This window comes from Equus quagga, chromosome 21 (assembly GCF_021613505.1).
Source record: "Equus quagga isolate Etosha38 chromosome 21, UCLA_HA_Equagga_1.0, whole genome shotgun sequence".
Taxonomy (NCBI): Eukaryota; Metazoa; Chordata; class Mammalia; order Perissodactyla; family Equidae; genus Equus; species Equus quagga.
The window spans coordinates 26,117,847-26,137,828 of record NC_060287.1 but is presented as its reverse complement, the minus strand read 5'-3'; the positions used below and the strand labels follow the sequence as shown (position 1 = coordinate 26,137,828).

At 38.7% G+C, this 19,982-nt stretch overlaps 1 protein-coding gene across 1 annotated transcript in view; it reads left to right on the top strand.

Moving 5' to 3' along the window:
- GRIK1 (glutamate ionotropic receptor kainate type subunit 1) overlaps window positions 1-19,982 on the top strand; it is a 358,376-nt gene that overhangs the window by 310,927 nt on the left and 27,467 nt on the right. Inside the window, exons 10-14 of the mRNA XM_046648216.1 lie at window positions 1,045-1,158; window positions 2,916-3,119; window positions 3,754-3,977; window positions 9,727-9,845; window positions 14,461-14,678. Coding sequence (XP_046504172.1) covers window positions 1,045-1,158; window positions 2,916-3,119; window positions 3,754-3,977; window positions 9,727-9,845; window positions 14,461-14,678 — 879 coding nt within the window. The remainder of the gene's footprint in view (window positions 1-1,044; window positions 1,159-2,915; window positions 3,120-3,753; window positions 3,978-9,726; window positions 9,846-14,460; window positions 14,679-19,982) is intronic.

Genomic DNA, 19,982 nt, shown 5'->3' with positions numbered 1-19,982 from the left:
GGTTAGCATCTTGTCCAAGATCACACAGCATTTAGGTTTGCCTGGCCCTGAAGCATATCTGCATTCTGTCTCACCAGGGTGGCAGTAAATGCCTCCAGAAGACTTCAGATAAATGGCTCGATTCCCTGAGGCTCTCCTCCCGGGTTCCTCCAAAGGCTAAACATATCAATATTCTTCTATAGGACCTAATAACCCAGAAGTGACTTGGCAACTGGGGAAAATAAAAATCATTATTTTTTAGAAGAGCAATGGGTTTCACTGACTGCCAATCACCATAGGCGGTTCTGTGGTATAAAGATCAATAAACAATAAAATGAATACCCTCACTGAAGGAGTTCATAGTCAAATGGACAGACAAGAGAGATAAACAGATGAATAACAGAAGACCAGAACAGAGGTATGAACAGAGTCCTACCAGAATTCACAAGAGGCATCCATAAAGCATTGGGTCCTCAATGAAGACAGGCTCAGAACTTAGTCTACTGCTCATCCATACCTTTTCATCTGTTTATCTTTTCCTTTTTACATGCCCAGTCTCTCCATCATCCACCCTGCTCCTTTCATCCCACTCCTTATAGATTTAACGGCACTGATGGTACCACTTTGGCAACATAAAGTTTATCAATAGAATGCAGGTTCCATAAGAGCAGAAATTTTAGACTGTTTGCGCATTGCTGTGTCCTCCAGTGCTGAGAACAGTGCCTGGCATTTAAGTAGGTGCTCAACAAATACATATTGGAAGAAAAATCTGATACGCATTTAAGAATTCTTAACTTAAAAAAGAACAATGGGCTTAGTAAATTAAAAACAAAAAAACCTCCCCCAACTCCACCCCAAATAGCACAAATTTTCCCTGTTCCATTTACACACTCATTCCTCCATTGTTTCATTTTTCCACAATTAGTAGCTTCCACTGTGATGCCTTGGTGTCCTCTTCCCGGATGATGAGCTTTTGTGTTCGTTCCTGGTGTGAAAGGGGCCTCTCTGTAGTGTAAATGCTGAAACTGACAGCCAGCAGCCTCTGACATACTGTGTTCTGTGTAGATTGGGATTTGGAACTCCAACAGTGGGCTTAACATGACAGATGGCAACAAAGACAGGTCCAACAATATCACCGATTCACTGGCCAACCGAACGCTCATCGTCACCACCATTCTGGTAAGTTGACTGTGTGGAATTCAGGGTGTCTTATCCAGACTCTTACCAGAAACCTTGAAGGATGCTTCATCTATCTTTTTCATGCCAACAACTCTGTCTGCAAATGTCTATTTTTAATTGGGACACTGAAAGCATGTATTTGTATATACCTGTCATTGGATTGAATTATAAGCTTCCAACATTGTTCTGAAGATCTTCCACCTCCAATCCATTCTCAGCTCTGCTCTGCCTCACTCTCTAGCCTCAGCTAGTTGGTCTCTCTTGCTCTCTGGATGCTGGTTGGTTTCAACCAAGGGGAAACTGGCAAGATATCAGGGAAGTGGGGGAAGAGAAGTAAGAAACTTTCTTCCTCTGCCTTCAGTGGTTTTGTCCGAATCTCTGTCCTTCACAACCACAGCTCCTATCCTGCTAATGATCCTGATTCGAGAGTCCAGCTGCACTGGATTCAGGAGCACTCTTTCCTCTCTCCTTGCCTCAGCCCTAGGTGGGTGTCTACACACCTCTCCCACTCTCACTTCCATCCCCGATGGCTCCCTTTGCCCTGCTCACTCCTCTGTATAAATAGCACCTTTATTAAGTGGTCTTCAAAAGCCCAGATAAGGGGACCTCCTACTTCCTGTGGAACCCTGATCAAACCCCCATCCAGATACTGTAGACCCACAAGTTGTTCATTCTCCCTTTCCCCACCCTAACTCAAGGGATAAAGGGCAGGAGTGGCCACCTCCAAAATCTTCACTTCCAGACATTCCTGCTTTGTTTGATTCAGTCCGTAATGTCAGATCAATTTATTTCTGAAAACATTAACTTCTGAGAATTGTTCATCCAAAATAAAAACTGTTTTGTTTTTCTGGTGACTACTTTCTCTGCAACTATCTCATGGAAATATAGAGTTTTCTATTTCTATCAGTGTAAGTATAAGCCTAAACAAAAAAGACATACCACTAATACAGTAACTGCTATAATTTTATAAAATAAAATAAGTATTTAGTCAAATGAGAATTAGTAGCATTATAGATATGTGGTAGTAAGGAAATGTCACTATTCATAGGATAGAGGACTTATTATGGAAGTGTATATAAGCAAAGAACTACCAGACATGAGATTTGAGGTGTGTTCAAATAAGAAAATGGAATTTATGATAAAACGACATAGAAATGGTCTTTGAATAAGATACCCTGAAGGAAACCCACCAAAACAGGTAGATAATAAGTGAGGCGTGAAATCGAGGTGACATTTAGCTGAGAGATGAGGAAATGAGAATATTCAGTAGATAGGAAGTTTGAAGAATAAGAAGATATATTTGCTGATTTAGATTTCCTATTTGTAAGTAGGTGAGGCTCTTAGATAAAAGCCAGGAAGGGTGCCAGATCAGGGTAAGGAAGCTTGGGTATAGGCACAGCTGGAGACCAGGCATCCTGACACCTGGTCCCCCGTTGCCTTCTCTGCCAGATCTAAAGTTTAAACATGACTGTCTCTATTACACCAATCACTCCTAGTCCCGCCCTCAGCAGTGGAGGAGAAAACTTCCATTCAGAGAGGAGGGACAGAAAGTAATACATGAAGTGTTGTCTAATGGCAGAGCGGATAGGGAGGATGAGTTTAGCAAAGCCAGGAAGGTCAGTAACTGACTTCAGTACTCTCCAATCTTAAAAATCGTTTTCAAATACTTTACAGCTTTTGGCTGTTGATGGAGCTTGCATAAGTAGATTCTGCCTTCCATTATAACAAGGTTTTCACATTTGGTTTGTTTCATATAGGAAGAACCATATGTGATGTACAGGAAATCTGATAAGCCCCTCTACGGCAATGACAGATTTGAAGGATATTGCCTGGATCTGTTGAAGGAATTGTCAAACATCCTGGGTTTCATTTATGATGTTAAACTTGTCCCTGATGGCAAATATGGAGCCCAGAATGACAAAGGAGAGTGGAATGGAATGGTCAAAGAACTTATAGATCACGTAAGTAAAAATGTCTGAAAAAAAGTGCATAATTAGAAGAAGTAAAAGAGAAAAAAATGGTTGAGTCAGAGTCAGAAGAAATGTTTCACTTTTTTGAATCATGAACACATTTAAAAAAGGAGAAAAGAACCTAAAATGGAGTTTGCTTACTTGGAAGGGCAAGTAAGGATAAAAATTGAGGCTAAAAATGTATGGGTCCATTCTTCATACTAAAGAATAAACCTGAATGCTTCTTAAATTAGATGAAGAATTCTGAAGTTCTCAGCTGAGAGCAAAATATCATTTTGTCAACTAATTCTATGACCAAGTTGCTCATTCTTTGCTTTTCTCACATGCTCTTTCAAAAGACCTGCTTCTGCAGTTTTTTCCTCCATTTAGTTCCAGAATGTGTATATTTCTATCTGTCTGTCTGTGTGTATTTTGTACTTTCTGGTTTCTCTTTGTTAATAAATACTATTTCATAAGCATAGCTATGTAAATCAGCCACTGTTATATTAGAGTCGATTGTCACAGAAGCTTCTTGAGTGAGAAACATTTGGAGTTGAGATTAGGGATCAGGAGTACCTGGGAAAAGTCCAGACATTTGCCAAGAAGCTAGACAACTGAGACAATGATTTTGAACTTGCTTTTGCAGAGGGCTGATCTGGCAGTGGCTCCTCTTACCATCACCTACGTACGGGAGAAAGTCATCGACTTCTCCAAGCCCTTCATGACTCTGGGCATCAGCATTCTTTACCGGAAGCCCAATGGTACCAATCCAGGAGTCTTCTCCTTCCTCAACCCCCTGTCTCCTGACATTTGGATGTACGTGCTCTTAGCCTGCTTGGGAGTCAGCTGTGTACTCTTTGTGATCGCAAGGTAAGTTCGAGAACTATTGATTGAACTTACAACAGCAGCTTTAGGTCAGTCTCAAGTTGACCTGAGTGCTCTAGATATAGGCACAGATTAAGAACTTCAAAGTGTTTTTTCACTTTTGCCTGGTGTTCTATCTGTCAATTTCTCCTTCATAAAAGCCACTCTGTAAAATATCTTCTAATTATTTGTAAAGGTATTCTTAAAGAACAATAAGAAGATAATTTTTATATTAATTTAATTTTATATTTCAAGCAACTTGAATTTTTTAGTTACCCATTTCCCCTTAATTGTATTACAACAGACGCAATGACTCAGCTAATAAATCTAAAATGTTTCAACAGGAACAGTAAAATGGTGTCCAGATATTTGACTCCCGGAATATTCAGTTAAGCCAAACAAAAATAAGTTAGCTAGCAATTATTGTAGCAGGTAAAAAACACTGCAGTAAAACAAGATTGTGAAATACTCATAAACAAAGAAAAGTACTTTGAAAATTTTATAAAATTTACATTTAAAAACATTAGACTTAACAAGAGGATTCTAGAAATAACTATGAAAGGAGAGATTGCTTACATATAGAGTTTGAAAGCGTGAAATCTTTATGCTACCACTATGATTCAGGTTAGGTTTTATTTTCTGAGATAACTCTATCTCATTAGCCATTCTGCGCTACACAATTCTTCAAAGGATTTTTATTCCTTTCAGTAGATCATATTTTCTAAATACCTTTGATGCTGAATTTGAAACACAGCTATTTCATCTTTCTGTTGGCTTAAACATTTGATATCCCCAGATAAACCATGTAACACAATAATTGCTTTTGTATGTCCTCTACTCATTTTCAATCTTTTTCACTTTTCAACAAAACTTAGTGAACTTTTTCCCTAATCAATTTTTGTTTTCCCTCCAGGAATTTCTAAGGGAAATATTTCTTCATGCTAGCTCTTTGTCATTGTCCACTGTCTGGTTTTGATTAATGCCAGGTCACTCTTCCCTGGTGTAACTATAAAGAAAGTTTGGGAAAATAACCCACGCTGGAAAGGTCTTAAAGATCCACAGGGCAGACCTAGTCAAACTGAATAAATGTGTGCTCTCACATGTGGGTATTTACACATTTCATATGAAATGAATGTTTTGAGGTTTTCTACACGTTATAAAATGTACCATTACCAATTCCCAGATGGCTTTCCAAATTTTGACCAGCTCTTAAACTACTTTAAATGATGACCAAAGCTCTCCTTTCATATGTCTTACCTCAGAAAATAATATATTGACAGTATGTACAGTGATATTATCCTTTGATGCTTTAATACTCTAAATCAGTGGTTCTCAACTCGAAGAGATTTTGTCCCCCAGGGAACATTTGGCAATGTTCTGGAAACATTTTTTGGTTGACACAACTGAAGGTGGATGCTGCTACTTATATCTGGTTGGTAGAATCCAGAGACGCTGCTAAACATCCCCCAGTGTGTAGGACAGCCCCCTACAACAAAGAGTTACGCCAAACTGTTGACAGTGCCATGGTTGAGAAATCACGCTGTAAATGATTAAAGAGGATATTGTTTTGGGTATCCAATTTTAAAAGATAAATCTCTCACCTTGGGAGGTACCTTTCTCATTACTGGCTCCTAAGTGAAACTAATACTGCCCTAGAATGGCCATTTAATAAATGACTACCCTAGGATGATGTACCCCCTAGCCACAAATAAGAAATTTTGTGTTGGCTCACTGTTCCGTTCCTCTGCTCTGGGGCTCACACCTGTAGGGTGATTAAGGGCAGTGGAGCAATCCAGGCAGCGGAGGGCAGCAGAAAAGTGAGTTTCCATATCCCCCAGTCCACTGTTCTGTCTAGACAGTGATGCTAAAGAGTACAATAGGCAAGACAACGCTGATGAGCAAGTACCTTATTTATCACAAGGACTTGATCAAAGCCAGTGGGAGAAAAAACATATCAGAAGCATCCAGAAGTTCTCACAAGCACACATGTTAAATGTATCCTTTTACACTTGCCTCCACTGTGCCTTTAAATCACCTTACGTTTGTCATCAAAATATGTCAGAATAGTGTAACATTTAAGTTTTCCCCTCTTTATTTTGTCTGTTCTTCTAGAAGCTCTTGGTGACTCAGAGCCCTGTATTTTCCGACTTTATTTGGTTTCTATTAAGAAAGCAGCCTCCTCCCCACAATCAATACTATCCACTCAATATTCCTACTCACCACCAGCACCATTTGTAAACCAGCTCTTCTTTGTTTAGCTTGTTCTCCTTGTTGTCCCCTTCTCGTTGTCTTTCTTCCCCCTCTGGGTCTTGAGGAGGCAGAGGTATTGTGCATCAAATGTAAGTTTGCAACCAGCACGGTGGTGAACCAGAAAATAACTCCCTGCCGTGCCCAGGTGCCTCGTCATGGGGATCAGACTCTCAACCACATTCATCTCCTCTATACCTTTGAATTCCTTCCTGCTTCTACTTCATAAGCCACTAGTATGTTTTGGAGGTGATTCCCAAAGCCAAAATCCTGGCTGAATAAGTGCATCAATCCACTTCTACTTCCCACCATCATAGCTTGAGGTCGAGAACTTGGTCACTCTGCACCAATGAGCTAAGATGTAAAATGGCTTTCTGCTACCACTTCAGTGCTTTGCATTCAAAGTTTGAGAAGTAGAAACGAAAAACAGTTAATCTCATGACCATCTTTCACTCTAGAGAGGCTTTTGAATGTACATTTTGAAATATATCCTTTTATGTCCTCTTAAAGGAAAAAGAAAGCCCGTTGCTGCATTTAGGCGAATGCTCTTGTTATATAGATGCTTAAAAATCATTGGCTAAACTGAATTGAGTTTATAAAGTTAAATATCAGTGGGACAAGCTAAGGAAATCTATATGAAAATTTCAGTTACTATGACTTGTTACAAGTGTGTGTGCCAGTGTTTTTGTTTTGTAGTTGACATTTTTTTGAATTACTTTTCGAAAAATATTTAACCCCAAGGAATTATGTCCATCGTGAACACACAATTTAAATAGACCAAATATCCAGATATAATATCTGCTTACATTTTATGATGTATGTCTGTCTTCTTAAAAAGAGCATTTTTTTAAGTTGGCATTTGGAAAAAAAAATCAAGAAAATCTTTGACTGTAATGCTGTTATCATACAAGCCCAACAGTTATATTACAAGTTCAAATAGAGCTTTCTCCTTTAAAAGATGAACAGCTCTCCCTCTCCTCGATGTAGCCCAATATCCATTCTCAGCCGTAAAGAGTCCCTTATTTAGAGATCTTCAGTAAGAGGACCATTTTATATCTTCCATTCAAGTAAAAGCCTGGCATATATAAACATAAGCCCAAAATGAACCTTTGCATTTCAACATAATGCTATTCTTTCCTATGCAAGTTTTGGTACAGATTCTAAACACGTTTGTCCCTTTCTCTGTCATTTTACTAAAGATCAGTATCAATTGGGGATAGCAACTTGAGAATATCATTGGTACAGGTCACATATTAATCTTCCCCCCAGACTTCTGATGCTGACACTGTCACACTGGCTATCTTTAAGCAAGTGTTAGGAATTTCAAGCTGAAATATCTACATTCAGGCAACAGGCAGGTCTACTGCATTATGAAAAACCAGTGTCTTACAGCACAGAATCATTTCACAGTTTAATATTCCTCAGTTCACTTGTTCTCCAAGTCACTCAGAGTCCCGAAGAGAAAGAAGCTAAAATATCTCTACAGAGCAGGCAGAATCGCATTGCTGTTTAGACAGTTTTCCTTTTTCTATAGAAAATTAGATTAATTGTTCACTTATAACTGCAAAGTATGAAATACTAAAACAAGACCACGTTACAGGCATCATTCCAACAAACGGCATTCAGTGATGAACTCGTTGGTCAGAGCATATATGCGGGAGAATTGCCAGAAAATCAGGGGGCTGGTGATTGCCAGGTTTTATGGTCTGTTTAGAGAAACTCATTCTTTTTGATGCATAAGCCTTCTAATTTATTGCAATTAACATTTTTAAATTATTGTACAAGTGACAATGATATTGTTTTAGTAATGGCATCTTTACTCTGCATACTGCTTCAATTAGTAGGTTCATTAATATTGGGACTCATTTCTTCAGCTCAGCAAACTACTATGGTTATGAGAGTGTATAAATTCAAAACTTAATTATATTGTTGAAACAGTAATTAAGATGTATTGGCATGGCATTGTCAATGAAAGCTTTATTCATAAGCTTTACAGGAACCTGTGCTATGTGCCCTGCAGCTGTGGAGAAGGTGCAGTCGAGAGTCGCATACCATTATTGTGGGATAAACTATGAGGTTGTTACCCCAGTCCCCCTAAGACTTGATGAGGAGACACTGTACACTTTCCAGAAGGTGTCCAGGGGTTTAGAGAATGGTTTTTCATTAAGAGGAACTGTCTGCCCAGTTCTTTGTGCATGATTCACAGCGTGCCCTGCTTTCGCTATAGATAATGTGTTCACCTTAATTCCAGTTCGCCCCAAAGTGTCAGCAACCTGATATTGTTTACTGCTGAAACCTTATGGCTGGAGAGCATTCCGTATGTTCTCTTTGGCTTTCTGGTGTTTTAACATCAGTTTAACACTCCTGCTTGCATTAAAAGACCCAATGGCAAATGGTAAAGTTTCCAGGGCTAAGAACTACTGGATTTTAAATCATTTCCAGATCACTTTGTGGAGCATCTGCTAATGTCTTTCTGGAAAAATAAGTGCCCTTTGGCAAGATAGCCCTAAAAAATAACCACGGAGCAGGGACCTCCTTGGGCTATAGAGGTCAAACAGATGTTTAGAAAATAAAGAACGAAAAATCTATTCGGTTCCCCAGATTTTTATTTTAACACGCTGCAGAGATAGCTGGATTTCCTTTTCTTTACAAATGAGAAAAGTTAGGCCAGATAGGTTAAGTGACTTGTTCAGGGTTGACTTCCTAAGTAACTAGTTGGCGATCAAGTGATTACAGTCCATCGTTGTGGGAACAACCAAATTAAAAACAAATGAAGAGGGAATTATGAACTTAAAAACTCTTCAGTGAGACATGCGATGGAGTTAACCCTGATGAACCCCCATGCCTGGGCCAGGGTTCTTCTAAGTTTAACCTTTGTCTCTTCATTAAGAATTGTGATTATTGTTTCCATATACTACCCTAAAAAATTTGAATACACTCGAAATCCAGACTTTGTTTTTGTTCACTAATTTTTTCAGCCTTGCAGCTCCTCTGATGCATTATGAAATAGCTAAATCGCATACTTCTTTTAAGCACCTGACCATAGATGCCCTTTGAAGGCAAGTCACCCCTCTTTGTTCCCCCCACAGCATCTAGCAACACAGTATCTGGACATTGTAGTTGGTATGGAGAAAGCGTGTGTAGCAGTCATGGCTACTTGGTGGGGCAAATACTTAGGATGAGTGAACCTTTCTTTAAAGTCCATCTAGTTGTTCAGTAAATTGAAATGGATGAAAACTCAGAAGAATTCAGTAGACATAGATTGAAGGAGTACAATTCCAGCCAGCCAATGCCCTTTGTCTGGAAATAAGAGGTCTGGTAAATGTAATATGTCAAGGCTCCTTTGCACTTTGCCCACCAAAGCTGTAAGTTTATGAATATGGCCTTTATTGTTTCGGTTTGATGCTTTCACCATTAATTATTGGGTTGTCTGCATTGTTCAGCAGGTTTTGCTGGTGCCACGTGTATTTATCTGATGTTTACAGACTGTTTCTGTTAACTACCACAGGTTTACACCCTACGAGTGGTATAACCCCCACCCATGCAACCCTGACTCAGACGTGGTGGAAAACAATTTTACTTTACTAAATAGTTTCTGGTTTGGAGTTGGAGCTCTCATGCAGCAAGGTACATCGGTTGCCCACCTTTGTTACACGCATCCCACAGTCTGCTGACAGGCTTCCATGCTGGTAAACTCCACCATGAAGCTAGAGGGTAGGCTAACAAACCATCTTAGGAATTAAAAAGTAGAACCTGACTTCTTAGCAAGTTTTAAAAATAACAAAGACAAAAATATGACTTAAATGGAATTCTTTTGTTGTAGATCTAAAATAAGATGTCCATCAGGGGCTGGCCCAGTGCCATGGTGGTTAAGTTTGCCCTCTCTGCATTAGTGGCCTGGGGTTTGGGGGTTTGGGTCCTGGGTGTGGGCCTAGCACTGCTCATCAAGCCATGCTGTGGCAGCATCCCACATAGAAGATGTGTAAGAACTTACAACTAAGATATACAACTTTGGGGCTTTGGGGAGAAACAGAAAAAACTTCTATCAAGAAATGAATACAAAATTTTACTAGAGGGAAGTAAAGGATAAAGGACCTTAGACACTGTTTACAAATTTGCGTGGATGGAGGTATCGATCTTTTCCTTTCCAGCCCTAACTCTGCAAGTCAGAGGTGTGAAAGGAGTGGAATCTGAATCCTTTCAAAATTAAGTTGACTTACATTCCTTCAATAGCTGACAGTATCTGAAACTGTCACCTAATTATCACTCTGACAAACCCTACTATGCTTCATCTTAGCTTCCCCAGAAACTTTTTACAATCACCCTCATTGGTAACCACAGCAACAGTAAACTGTAGGGGATGTGGAAATAAAGTTCAAACCTTAGAAATGTAGTATATTTTATACAATGTCTATGATTCGAGGGATTTTGATTTTCTTGGGGAAGGAGGAGTGAGTTGTTATAATCTTTGGAAGAAATCCAGGTCTTTTGTGGGTTTTCTTCAGCTTTGATTTTGGAGCTATGGTCTAGAAAATACTTCCTAAGATTAAATGCATTAATTTAAGGAAATCATAAGTCACAGATGTTATTGTGTTTGGAATATCTGCTCATTTGACATTAAGCTGCAAAATAAATTGGCAAAGGAAAATTCAACTGGGATATATATTAAATGTATTTTTTACTTGAGGGTGAATCCTAAGACTTCTAATGAGGGAATTGTTATTATACTACTTGAAACTTTCATATTCTGAGTCCACAAATTAGAGGGAGAGAGAACAAGGGTCTCCAGTGTAGAAATACCAAATAATTGAGGAAAGTAGGTAAATCTTCTTATCAGGCAATTAAGCATAGTTTATGCTGGCACTGCTAAAAAGGTGTAGACAAAGCATGTGATTTACTAGAAATCATTCACGTGACTAAAGCACAGCATAAAACTATAAATCCTGCAGGAAAACCCATTAGAAACCATCTACTTTTTTACCAGTGCATTTGATTTTGAGGGCATTTATCTTATGAACAATTACTTTCAAAGAGTGAAGGAGATGCCCCACTCCTTCCATATAGCTTGCCTTCCCATACCATTAGAATAGATAAATATAGACTTGAGTTTCACGGAGCATGCAGTAGGTCTGTGCAGGTACCTATGACCATGACTGCACTGACCTCCGAAACCTCTCTTTGTCTTATGACTGCACTCACCCCCAAAATCTCTCTTTCATAATTCCACCCATTTGGAGTTTACCATCATCCACAGCAAACCGTGGGATGCAGTGTCTACTAGTTACCGCTACCTTGGGTACATGACAGTCAGCCCCAACCAGACTCTGCTTGTTTTTCCAGAAGTTTAAAACTATTCGTCAGGTGAAACAAATATTGCCATGTACAAATTTACGACACTGGTGACTATTAGTGCATCCGTCCTTAGCATGTGGCATTGGATCAGGTAGCTAATCTCTGTACCGACTGTTGCATTCTCTCCTGTTAGCAGAAGCTTGTCACTGTACTCAATTGGAAACCATTTTGTCTCATTTCCTTTTTAATGTGATGATCAGACTTTCTCTTTCCTACAGAGCGTGAGCAAAGTCTGGGTCAGGATTGGCTGTCATGTCTGCCGTAAAAGGCACTAAAGAGACGTCAGCAAGTATTGTCTCTCATCCCCAACATTTTCTAAGGATGTTTTACTCTACTTTTATTGCTTTCATAACTTCATCCTCTGGCGTTCTGAACTTAGACAAATCATCTCTACTTGAGGGAAGCCATTTCTAAGTATATCAGCTAACGCTGAGAGTCATGAAAGTCACAAAATTGTGTGAAAATAAAAAACATGATGAAATGTCAAGAAATCTAATTCATATCATCTATCAAGAGTTTAAAATTAACCTGAGTAGGTTTCTATTAATTTTTTTTAATTTCCAAGACAACCTCATTCAAAAGTATAAACATGAATTTTGAAGTGTGATAGATGTGAATTTTTATTATTTCTTATTACATATCAATAGTTGGTTGTCCATCTGTCTGTCCAGTTTTACTGCCATATAATATGTAATATACAAATATACAAGTAATAAATTAAAACTTTATTTTTTCATAAAAGCAACCAAATAACATAAAGTTAAATTTACAGCAAAAAATCTATACCTATAAGCTAAGAAAATATATGTATTAACTGTATTACTTATTTCCCATGGCCATTTTATGAAATAAATGGTATCTTAATGATAACCAACTGAAGATCTAAAATACTATCACACTTCCACAAGGCTGCTAGATCAATTAAGTACAAAGATATGAAACAAGGTTGGGCATTAAACACACACTCACACACAGACTTATGAATCCTATTAAGCCACAAGATTAAAACAACAGCAACAAACTGTTCCACTAAATCCTTGGAGGCAATTTAATGGAAACTATTATAAATCTGTGTAATATTACACACCCAAGTTCAAACAAACAAACAAAAGAAGGAAATACAAATCACAGTGAAACCACTTGCCTCATTAAAAGAGAATAAAGCACAAAGATACTTAATAGCATTAGGAGAATAGATCTGTTAATTCAAAGTGCAGAAACTGCCAGCCTTGATCTGCTTATCACAAGCCTTGAGCTGGCTTTGATTTCATGAGCAATATGCATGTCTGTTTATAGATTAAACTTGAGCATAAACTCATTTATTTGTAGATTGGTAAACTCCAATTTCCCTTTCCATTTTAAGCCATTAATTTCAAAACAACCCACAGAATAGTGAAAGGATCTTTTAAACCAGGTACTTCACCTGCTGTAGTTTGCCCTTTGGATTTTTAAATGCAGGGTGTCTTTCTTCCACTTTTTAACTGGTCACATAAACTCTATCAGGCTTCCAAGTTCATGGAGGAAATGCTACATACAGAACCAATGGTGAACTTCAGGCAAGTGGGTTAACCCAAATCTACCCATGAATCAGTACAACTGGAGTGAGCTCTGCATATATCCTTCACACCTCTCTTTATTCTATGACTAGTTTTCTAGACTTCCAAAGCTCAGATTGCTCAAAAGTTTTGAGCTAGACAGTTTTCACAGATGTTTGCCTTTTGTGGAAATAAATTTAGTCCATATACCCTTTCTCGTAGAGAGAAAAGTTTTCTTGGTAAACACATTAAATGCCTCAATGTCATCTTTTACAAATAATTATGAATCATCTGATGACATCGAAAAGGTATGTTTTTACTAGGAAAGCTCCCTTTTCATGTGAGAAACAGCTAGTCTTTGAAATATAATTAAGAAATAGTACTTTAAGGACAAAATTAGACTTTTAAGTGAATATATTCTTTTTAGTCAAATAAGATCTAAATTAGAAAAAAATAATGTTGACTTTAAAAGTAACACAAAATAATAAAAAACAATTCATCTACTACTGTCAAACATGGATGCAGCCTATTTTATTTGATTTGCAAAATCCCAATGTTTTATTAAAGTACATGTGGTAAGTGGCTATGTTAATCTTTGGCAAGTTTCTCAGGTTCTTTAACCTTAAGAAGAAGTTAGCATTTCAAAGCTTTTCATATGTGTACAAAAAACTAGAACATTTTATTTCACACAATAAGATGCATATTAGACAGTAATAAAAGACCAGAAGTCTTAGAGTTGACTTTCAACATAAATGAGGTGACTAACTCAAATCTAAGCAACTCAACTAACTCTATACATTTTAGACATAGAATATTTCAGGGTTAAAATCATTTAATACCATCAAACGTTGATAAATTACATTTTAAGCAATAGCAGTGATTAATGATAAAAGATCATTTAGGGGCTGGCCCAGTGCCATAGTGGTTACATTTGTGTGCTCATCCTCGGTGGCCTGGGGTTCACAGGCTCAAATCCCAGGCATGGACCTACACACCACTCATTAAGCCATGCTGTGGTGGCATCCCACATACAAAATAGAGGAAGACTGGCATAGATCTTAGTTCAGTGACAATCTTCCTCAAGCACAAAAAAGAGGAAGATTGGCAACAGATGTTAGTTCAGGGCCAATCTTCCTCACACACACACACACACACACACAAAAGATCATTTAGATTTTATGCCATTTTCTAAAAAATACATCTATTTCACCAACACACAAGAGAATAAGTCCTTGATGGATTTACAGCTTTTATGTCACAAAAATGCATTATCTCCCTAGATTAGAGTCGAATCATAAGTCTTCCCTTTTCTTCTAACTCTGTGTAACACTCTTACTCTGATGATACCATCACAGGATCAGAGCTGATGCCCAAAGCTCTATCGACCAGAATAGTTGGAGGGATATGGTGGTTTTTCACCCTAATCATCATTTCATCCTACACTGCCAATCTGGCTGCCTTCTTGACAGTAGAGAGAATGGAGTCCCCCATTGATTCAGCAGATGATCTGGCAAAGCAAACCAAGATAGAATATGGGGCAGTCAGAGATGGATCGACAATGACCTTCTTCAAGGTAAGGAACTGACAATGCATTCTCGATGGTTAGCTCATGCTGAGGAGAGGGAAATGTAGAGTCATTCCCTCTAGCCTCAGATCCACAGATCAGTATCTTCAATATCCTTTCTTTCCTTGGTGCCAGAAAAACAGATGCTGTTTTCTGAATACAGTCTAACCACCCTCTAATTAATCACTCATATATGGAACCCACAAAATAAAGATTCCTTAATCTGAAATTCCAAAAACCAAAATACTTGAATCTCACTGTTTTGTTCTTTCTGTTCTCCACTTGATGAGATAGAAACAGATGACAAGTGAATGTGTTGATATTGGGATTTATTTGAAGAATTAAAACCAAAAGTTCCCAATGGGCCCCAGTCTAATATTGCATCTGCATCAACAAGGACAGTGTTCCCAGCATGACCTGAAACTTTAAAATAGCCTGGAGTGCGTTCTGAGGCACCAAGGGAGAATTAACTTAGAATCAATATAGTTTTAGCGTCAAGCGCATTTCACTAAGTCTTTTTAATTACTTACCCAGACTAATGAAACTGATTTCTGCCTTGCTTATGGAATAAGCTTTAGTACTTTCATCACCAAATCGCAGATACTACATCTGCCATGGGAGAAAAAAAACGGATTTTAGCAGATCCAGGGAGGTTAGCGCTGGCATAAATACCTTAGAGATACAAAGTTCACTTTACTAATGAAGAAAACAAAATCTTCAGAAGCTAAATTATCTGTTCAAAGTCACATACTTGGTTCATGATAGAGATGGGCTAGAACCTTCTCTTGAGAGGTAATTGTGCATGTGAAAAAAAAGGAAAACAGCAGTTGTAAACAAAATAAATTTTAAAAACACTTTTCACACTCAGATTATCAAAAATCAAGGTGTTACCCCAGGATGGAGTGGACTATTTTGACTTATGAAGAATATTAATTTAGAAACAAAAAACTGAGGGTAAGAAAAAGTAAATACTTCTTTATATAACCGTATTGGTTCACCAAAATTGATATTACCTATGCATTAAATGTGGTTTAACAATTAACAATAATAATAATAATAATAAATACAAATTTGCTTTGTTTCAAGAGCAAACTATACCCAGAGTTTATCCAAAAACAGAGTAATATAAAAAGTTAGGATTTGGTTTTCATCTATGTTAAAAAAGATAATTTTTAAACATTCTTTTTATTTTAAGAAATACGTCATTGATTTAATGAATGTATAAAGTGTGGTGATTTTTTCTTCCCTGGCCAAGTGTTGTTGAAGGACAGATGACATTAAATAGATGGCTTTCCAAGCTTCCGAAAGCTTGGATTTTCCTAAAATCAACAGTGTGAAGAGGTAGACGTTACCCCAAGCTAGTGATTCATCACAATTCTTGTCAGAAACCAAGAAAGTCACCTGCAAGGTGTATAGGACAGAGGGACACTGCCGAAGTAGAGCTGAGTGTGTCTCAAAAGATATCTGAAATGATTGACCTGTTCCACCAATTTCAAAACATTTTAGGGGCCAGCCCCATGGCCAAGTGGTTAAAGTTCCTCATGCTCCACTTTGGCAGACTGGGTTTGCAGGTTCGGATCCCAGGTACGGACCTGCTCCACTCATTAGCCATGCTGTGGAGACATCCCACATACAAAATACAGGAAGATTGGCATGGATGTTAGCTCAGGGCTAGTCTTCCTCAAGCAAAAAACGAGGAAGATTGGCAATGGATGTTAGCTCAGGGCAAATCTTCCTCACCAAAAAAAGAAAATAATCTTAAAATATCAGTAAGTAGGCAAGTAGAGGCAGAGAAGATTCTCCTACCTTCTAGACACACACTGCAAATACAGAAGAGGGAGAGGCCACTCTTTGAAGAAGCAATAGACCTGACTTTGCCACTGTGCAAGCGATCCATGTATTCACAGAGTGTGTCTTAACTTCATTTTGATTTGTTTCTGCTCACACGCCTCTTTGAATACAAAGGGTGCTAGTGACCACACGGAGGTGTGTTCTGTTAGTGCATATCCCAGCAACCACCACGTGCTACTCTCACACCGGCTGCTCCCTGGACATTTTCAGAGGGGGTTCCTGCCTGCCCCCTGGTCCTGAAAATGAGGCACAAATGAAAGGCGTTTCTCAGGTCACCAGGCCAAGGATGAGACAGTAAGCATCTCAGAGAGAAAGAATGGAACGATAGTACCAAGAAGGACAGTGAGAGCAGCAGTGTGCACTGCACAGTGGCTCATAGCCACCCACCCTGTTTCTAAATGCTTCACATACATTATCACGTTTTACCCTTAAAAAGGCCAACTGACAGAATTACTAATATCATCCCTGTTGTGTGATGAGGAAATTGAGGCACAGCTTGGTTAATTAACTGGCCCCAAATTTACAAGGCTAGCGAAGGAAGAGCCAGGATTCAGTCAAACTTCAGAGAGTTCTAGAAGATAGGTTCCTGAGGGTAGAGAATGACCATTTCTTTGCGGTTACATCCCCAGAAGCTAAAACAGCACCTGGCATATAGTAGGCACTTGGAAATAAGTTTTCAATAAATGAACAAATGCACTAATGAATTCTGGTAAAGACGGAATTCTATCAGAGGGAGAGAAGAAAGGAGCTGAGGAGGTGTCTTTGTCTATGCAGGCTGCTTTAACAAAATACGGTGATCTGGGTGGCTTATAAACCGCGGAAATTTACATCTCACAGTCTGGAGGCTGGAAGTCTGAAATCAGGGCACCAGCGCGGTTGAGTGAATGTCCTCTTCCAATGACAGACTTCTTGTATCCTCACCTGGTAGAAGGAGCAAGAAATCTCTCTGGAGCCTCTGATGTAAGGCCCTAATCCCATTCATAAGGGCTCCGCTCTCATGACTTAAGCACCTCTCAAAGTCCCCGTATCCTAATGCCATCATCTTTGAGGGTTAAGATTTCAACATATGAATTTGGGGGGGACACGTTCAGACTACAGCAGGAGGGATACGTTGAGATCCCCACAGGAAGAGACACTGTTGCCAAGTTCCTTGATTGACAAGTTAGCTTGCAGCCCGGCAACACTATTTATCAAGAAGGAATTTATTTGCAAAAAGAGAACAAGGACTAAATCCAATTTAGCTTTCCCCTTGAGGGAGGCAAGCTGTCAGAAAGCTTCAGAGGGATACACACTCAGGATTCTTAAGCTGGATTATTCCACAGGGGAAAGAAACATTCCAGCCTTTTAGCTCTCAGGGTAGTTCTACCTTAAGGCACTGAGAGACAGCAGTTATGGTCACAAGGACTCAGTCCTGACCAGCCACTACATTACTGTTTCACCTCTGCTGTGCCATCGGGGCCTCCCTCCCTCCCTCCCTCCCTCTCTTTCTCTCTTAATCAAAGACAATATCCTCTCCAGGGCTGTCGAATGAATAAGGAAAGCTACATTTGCATAGTCCAACCTAGCAAAGGTTAGGTCTGATCTGTTGATGGGTCTTAAGCCATTTGCTCAGATGAGTCCCATAGCCAACTTGATCACAGAGAAACTTCTAGTAAGAAGCATTTTCTGATCGTGCACACTGTAACTTAAAATGCTTTGTTGCCAGAAAAGAAAATATGCCTTTGACACTCAACTGGTAAAAACTTGTTTTTTTGCTTTCAAGTTGATTCTAAATTGCTTTACAGTTAAAGAATAGGCAGTTGCAAGGAGGAAAGGAAATTACCAAAATCCGTGAACAAACAAAATATGCTAAACCTCTCATGTGGTCTCTGGGCCATGAGCAAGGGATGACTTTAGCAAAGTTTCTCCTTCAAAAGTGTGGCCACAAGTGCCTCGCTAAAATTCAATCAAAATCCATTGGGTTTTTTTCCCTAGACTTTGTATTCTTGCAGATAGCATAACCTTAGATTTCAGATTTGGGGTATTTGATTTTCAAAATGAAAAAAAATAAAATTTCGTTTTTTTAAATAGCTCAGGTAAGGTTCCACCCTCTCCCATCTGAATTCAGGTAAGGCTGAAGGAATAAACTGACATTTATTAGGCAAATGCTGAGTCAAAGTAAGAAGCATCTGAGACAAGGGAGGCTGAAGCAGTTTTCCTTTATTGCATCATTTGTATGTGTAACAACCACATTGATCATCAGGGACTGTATTTACATCAGAGAACTAGGATTAAATCGGAAATTCAATTCCACGCATGTTCACAAAGCTTTGGATGAACACACGGAGATTCTAGCTGATATTGTCTGTAAAGAAAAGAACGACTCTAAGTTTTGTGGCCACGGTCACTCAACTGATGATGCTTATTAAACATTACATTTATCAAGGTCATCAACACTCCAAGTCTTAAAGTCTTAAGCATTGTGGATAATGTAATACGTTATTTGACCAAAGGGTGTAGTCACCACTAGGCCAATTAGCAGGACAGGTTAAAGAGATGCCGAGTATTTTATCATCCGTTCAGGGATTGTTGAAGATGATGTAAGAAATTCTACAAACATCAAGGGACCATTTCTTTCTCCTTATCAGGCTGTCAATTAACTAATGGACTTTTTTTTATAAGTCAGTGTGTTAATAATTCAGAACTTCGAAAAGAATTTTTCAATGAACTCCCTGTTATTTTTTACTTGAGATAATACTAATTCATAATAGGATATTAACTATATTGCTTTCTCAGCTCTTTGCTGGTGAATCACTGGTGATTCTGGTGAATTCAATTGTTTCAAGAGCCTGAACAGTAAAGCCATTTCCTGCTCTCCCCTCTCCCTGAGACCACCACAAGCATCTTAGGAGGTACATAGAGTGGTCAGTTTATAGCCGAGCTCTATGGATGCAACTTGGGTACAGCTTCCCTACGGCCTGTGTGACCCATTTCCCTCTTTTATACCCAAGAAAATTGACAACAGTGACATCCAGCTGCGACTTTTCCTTTCATAAAGGAGCGCTAAGATACAAGTTTTCTCCCTCTCTCAGAAAGTAGGGAATGTACAAAAATTCTATTCTTTCTCCTTATTGTAATTCTATTAATTACCTTTCCAGATAAATGGAATAGTCCAAACTTTGGTCTCTCACTGACAGTTTAGCAAGTCACTTTTATTTCCCCAGATGAAGAAAGGATTGTCATGAAAAAATCTAATAACCATTTGAGGCCTAAAAGAGAAGATTTCTCAATGCCCCTTGCAAACCATCATCCAAGCACAATAATGGTTTTAGTCCATTGTTCAGAGACTGAGGATACAAGCCAGTCTTCTCAGGAGATATGACTAATATCAGATGCTGGGATATAAATTAAAACTGACAGTGAAGTGCTTCAGGTTGCAGGTTCTGGAGCCTGGCAACCTGGGTTCAAATTCCAACTTTACTG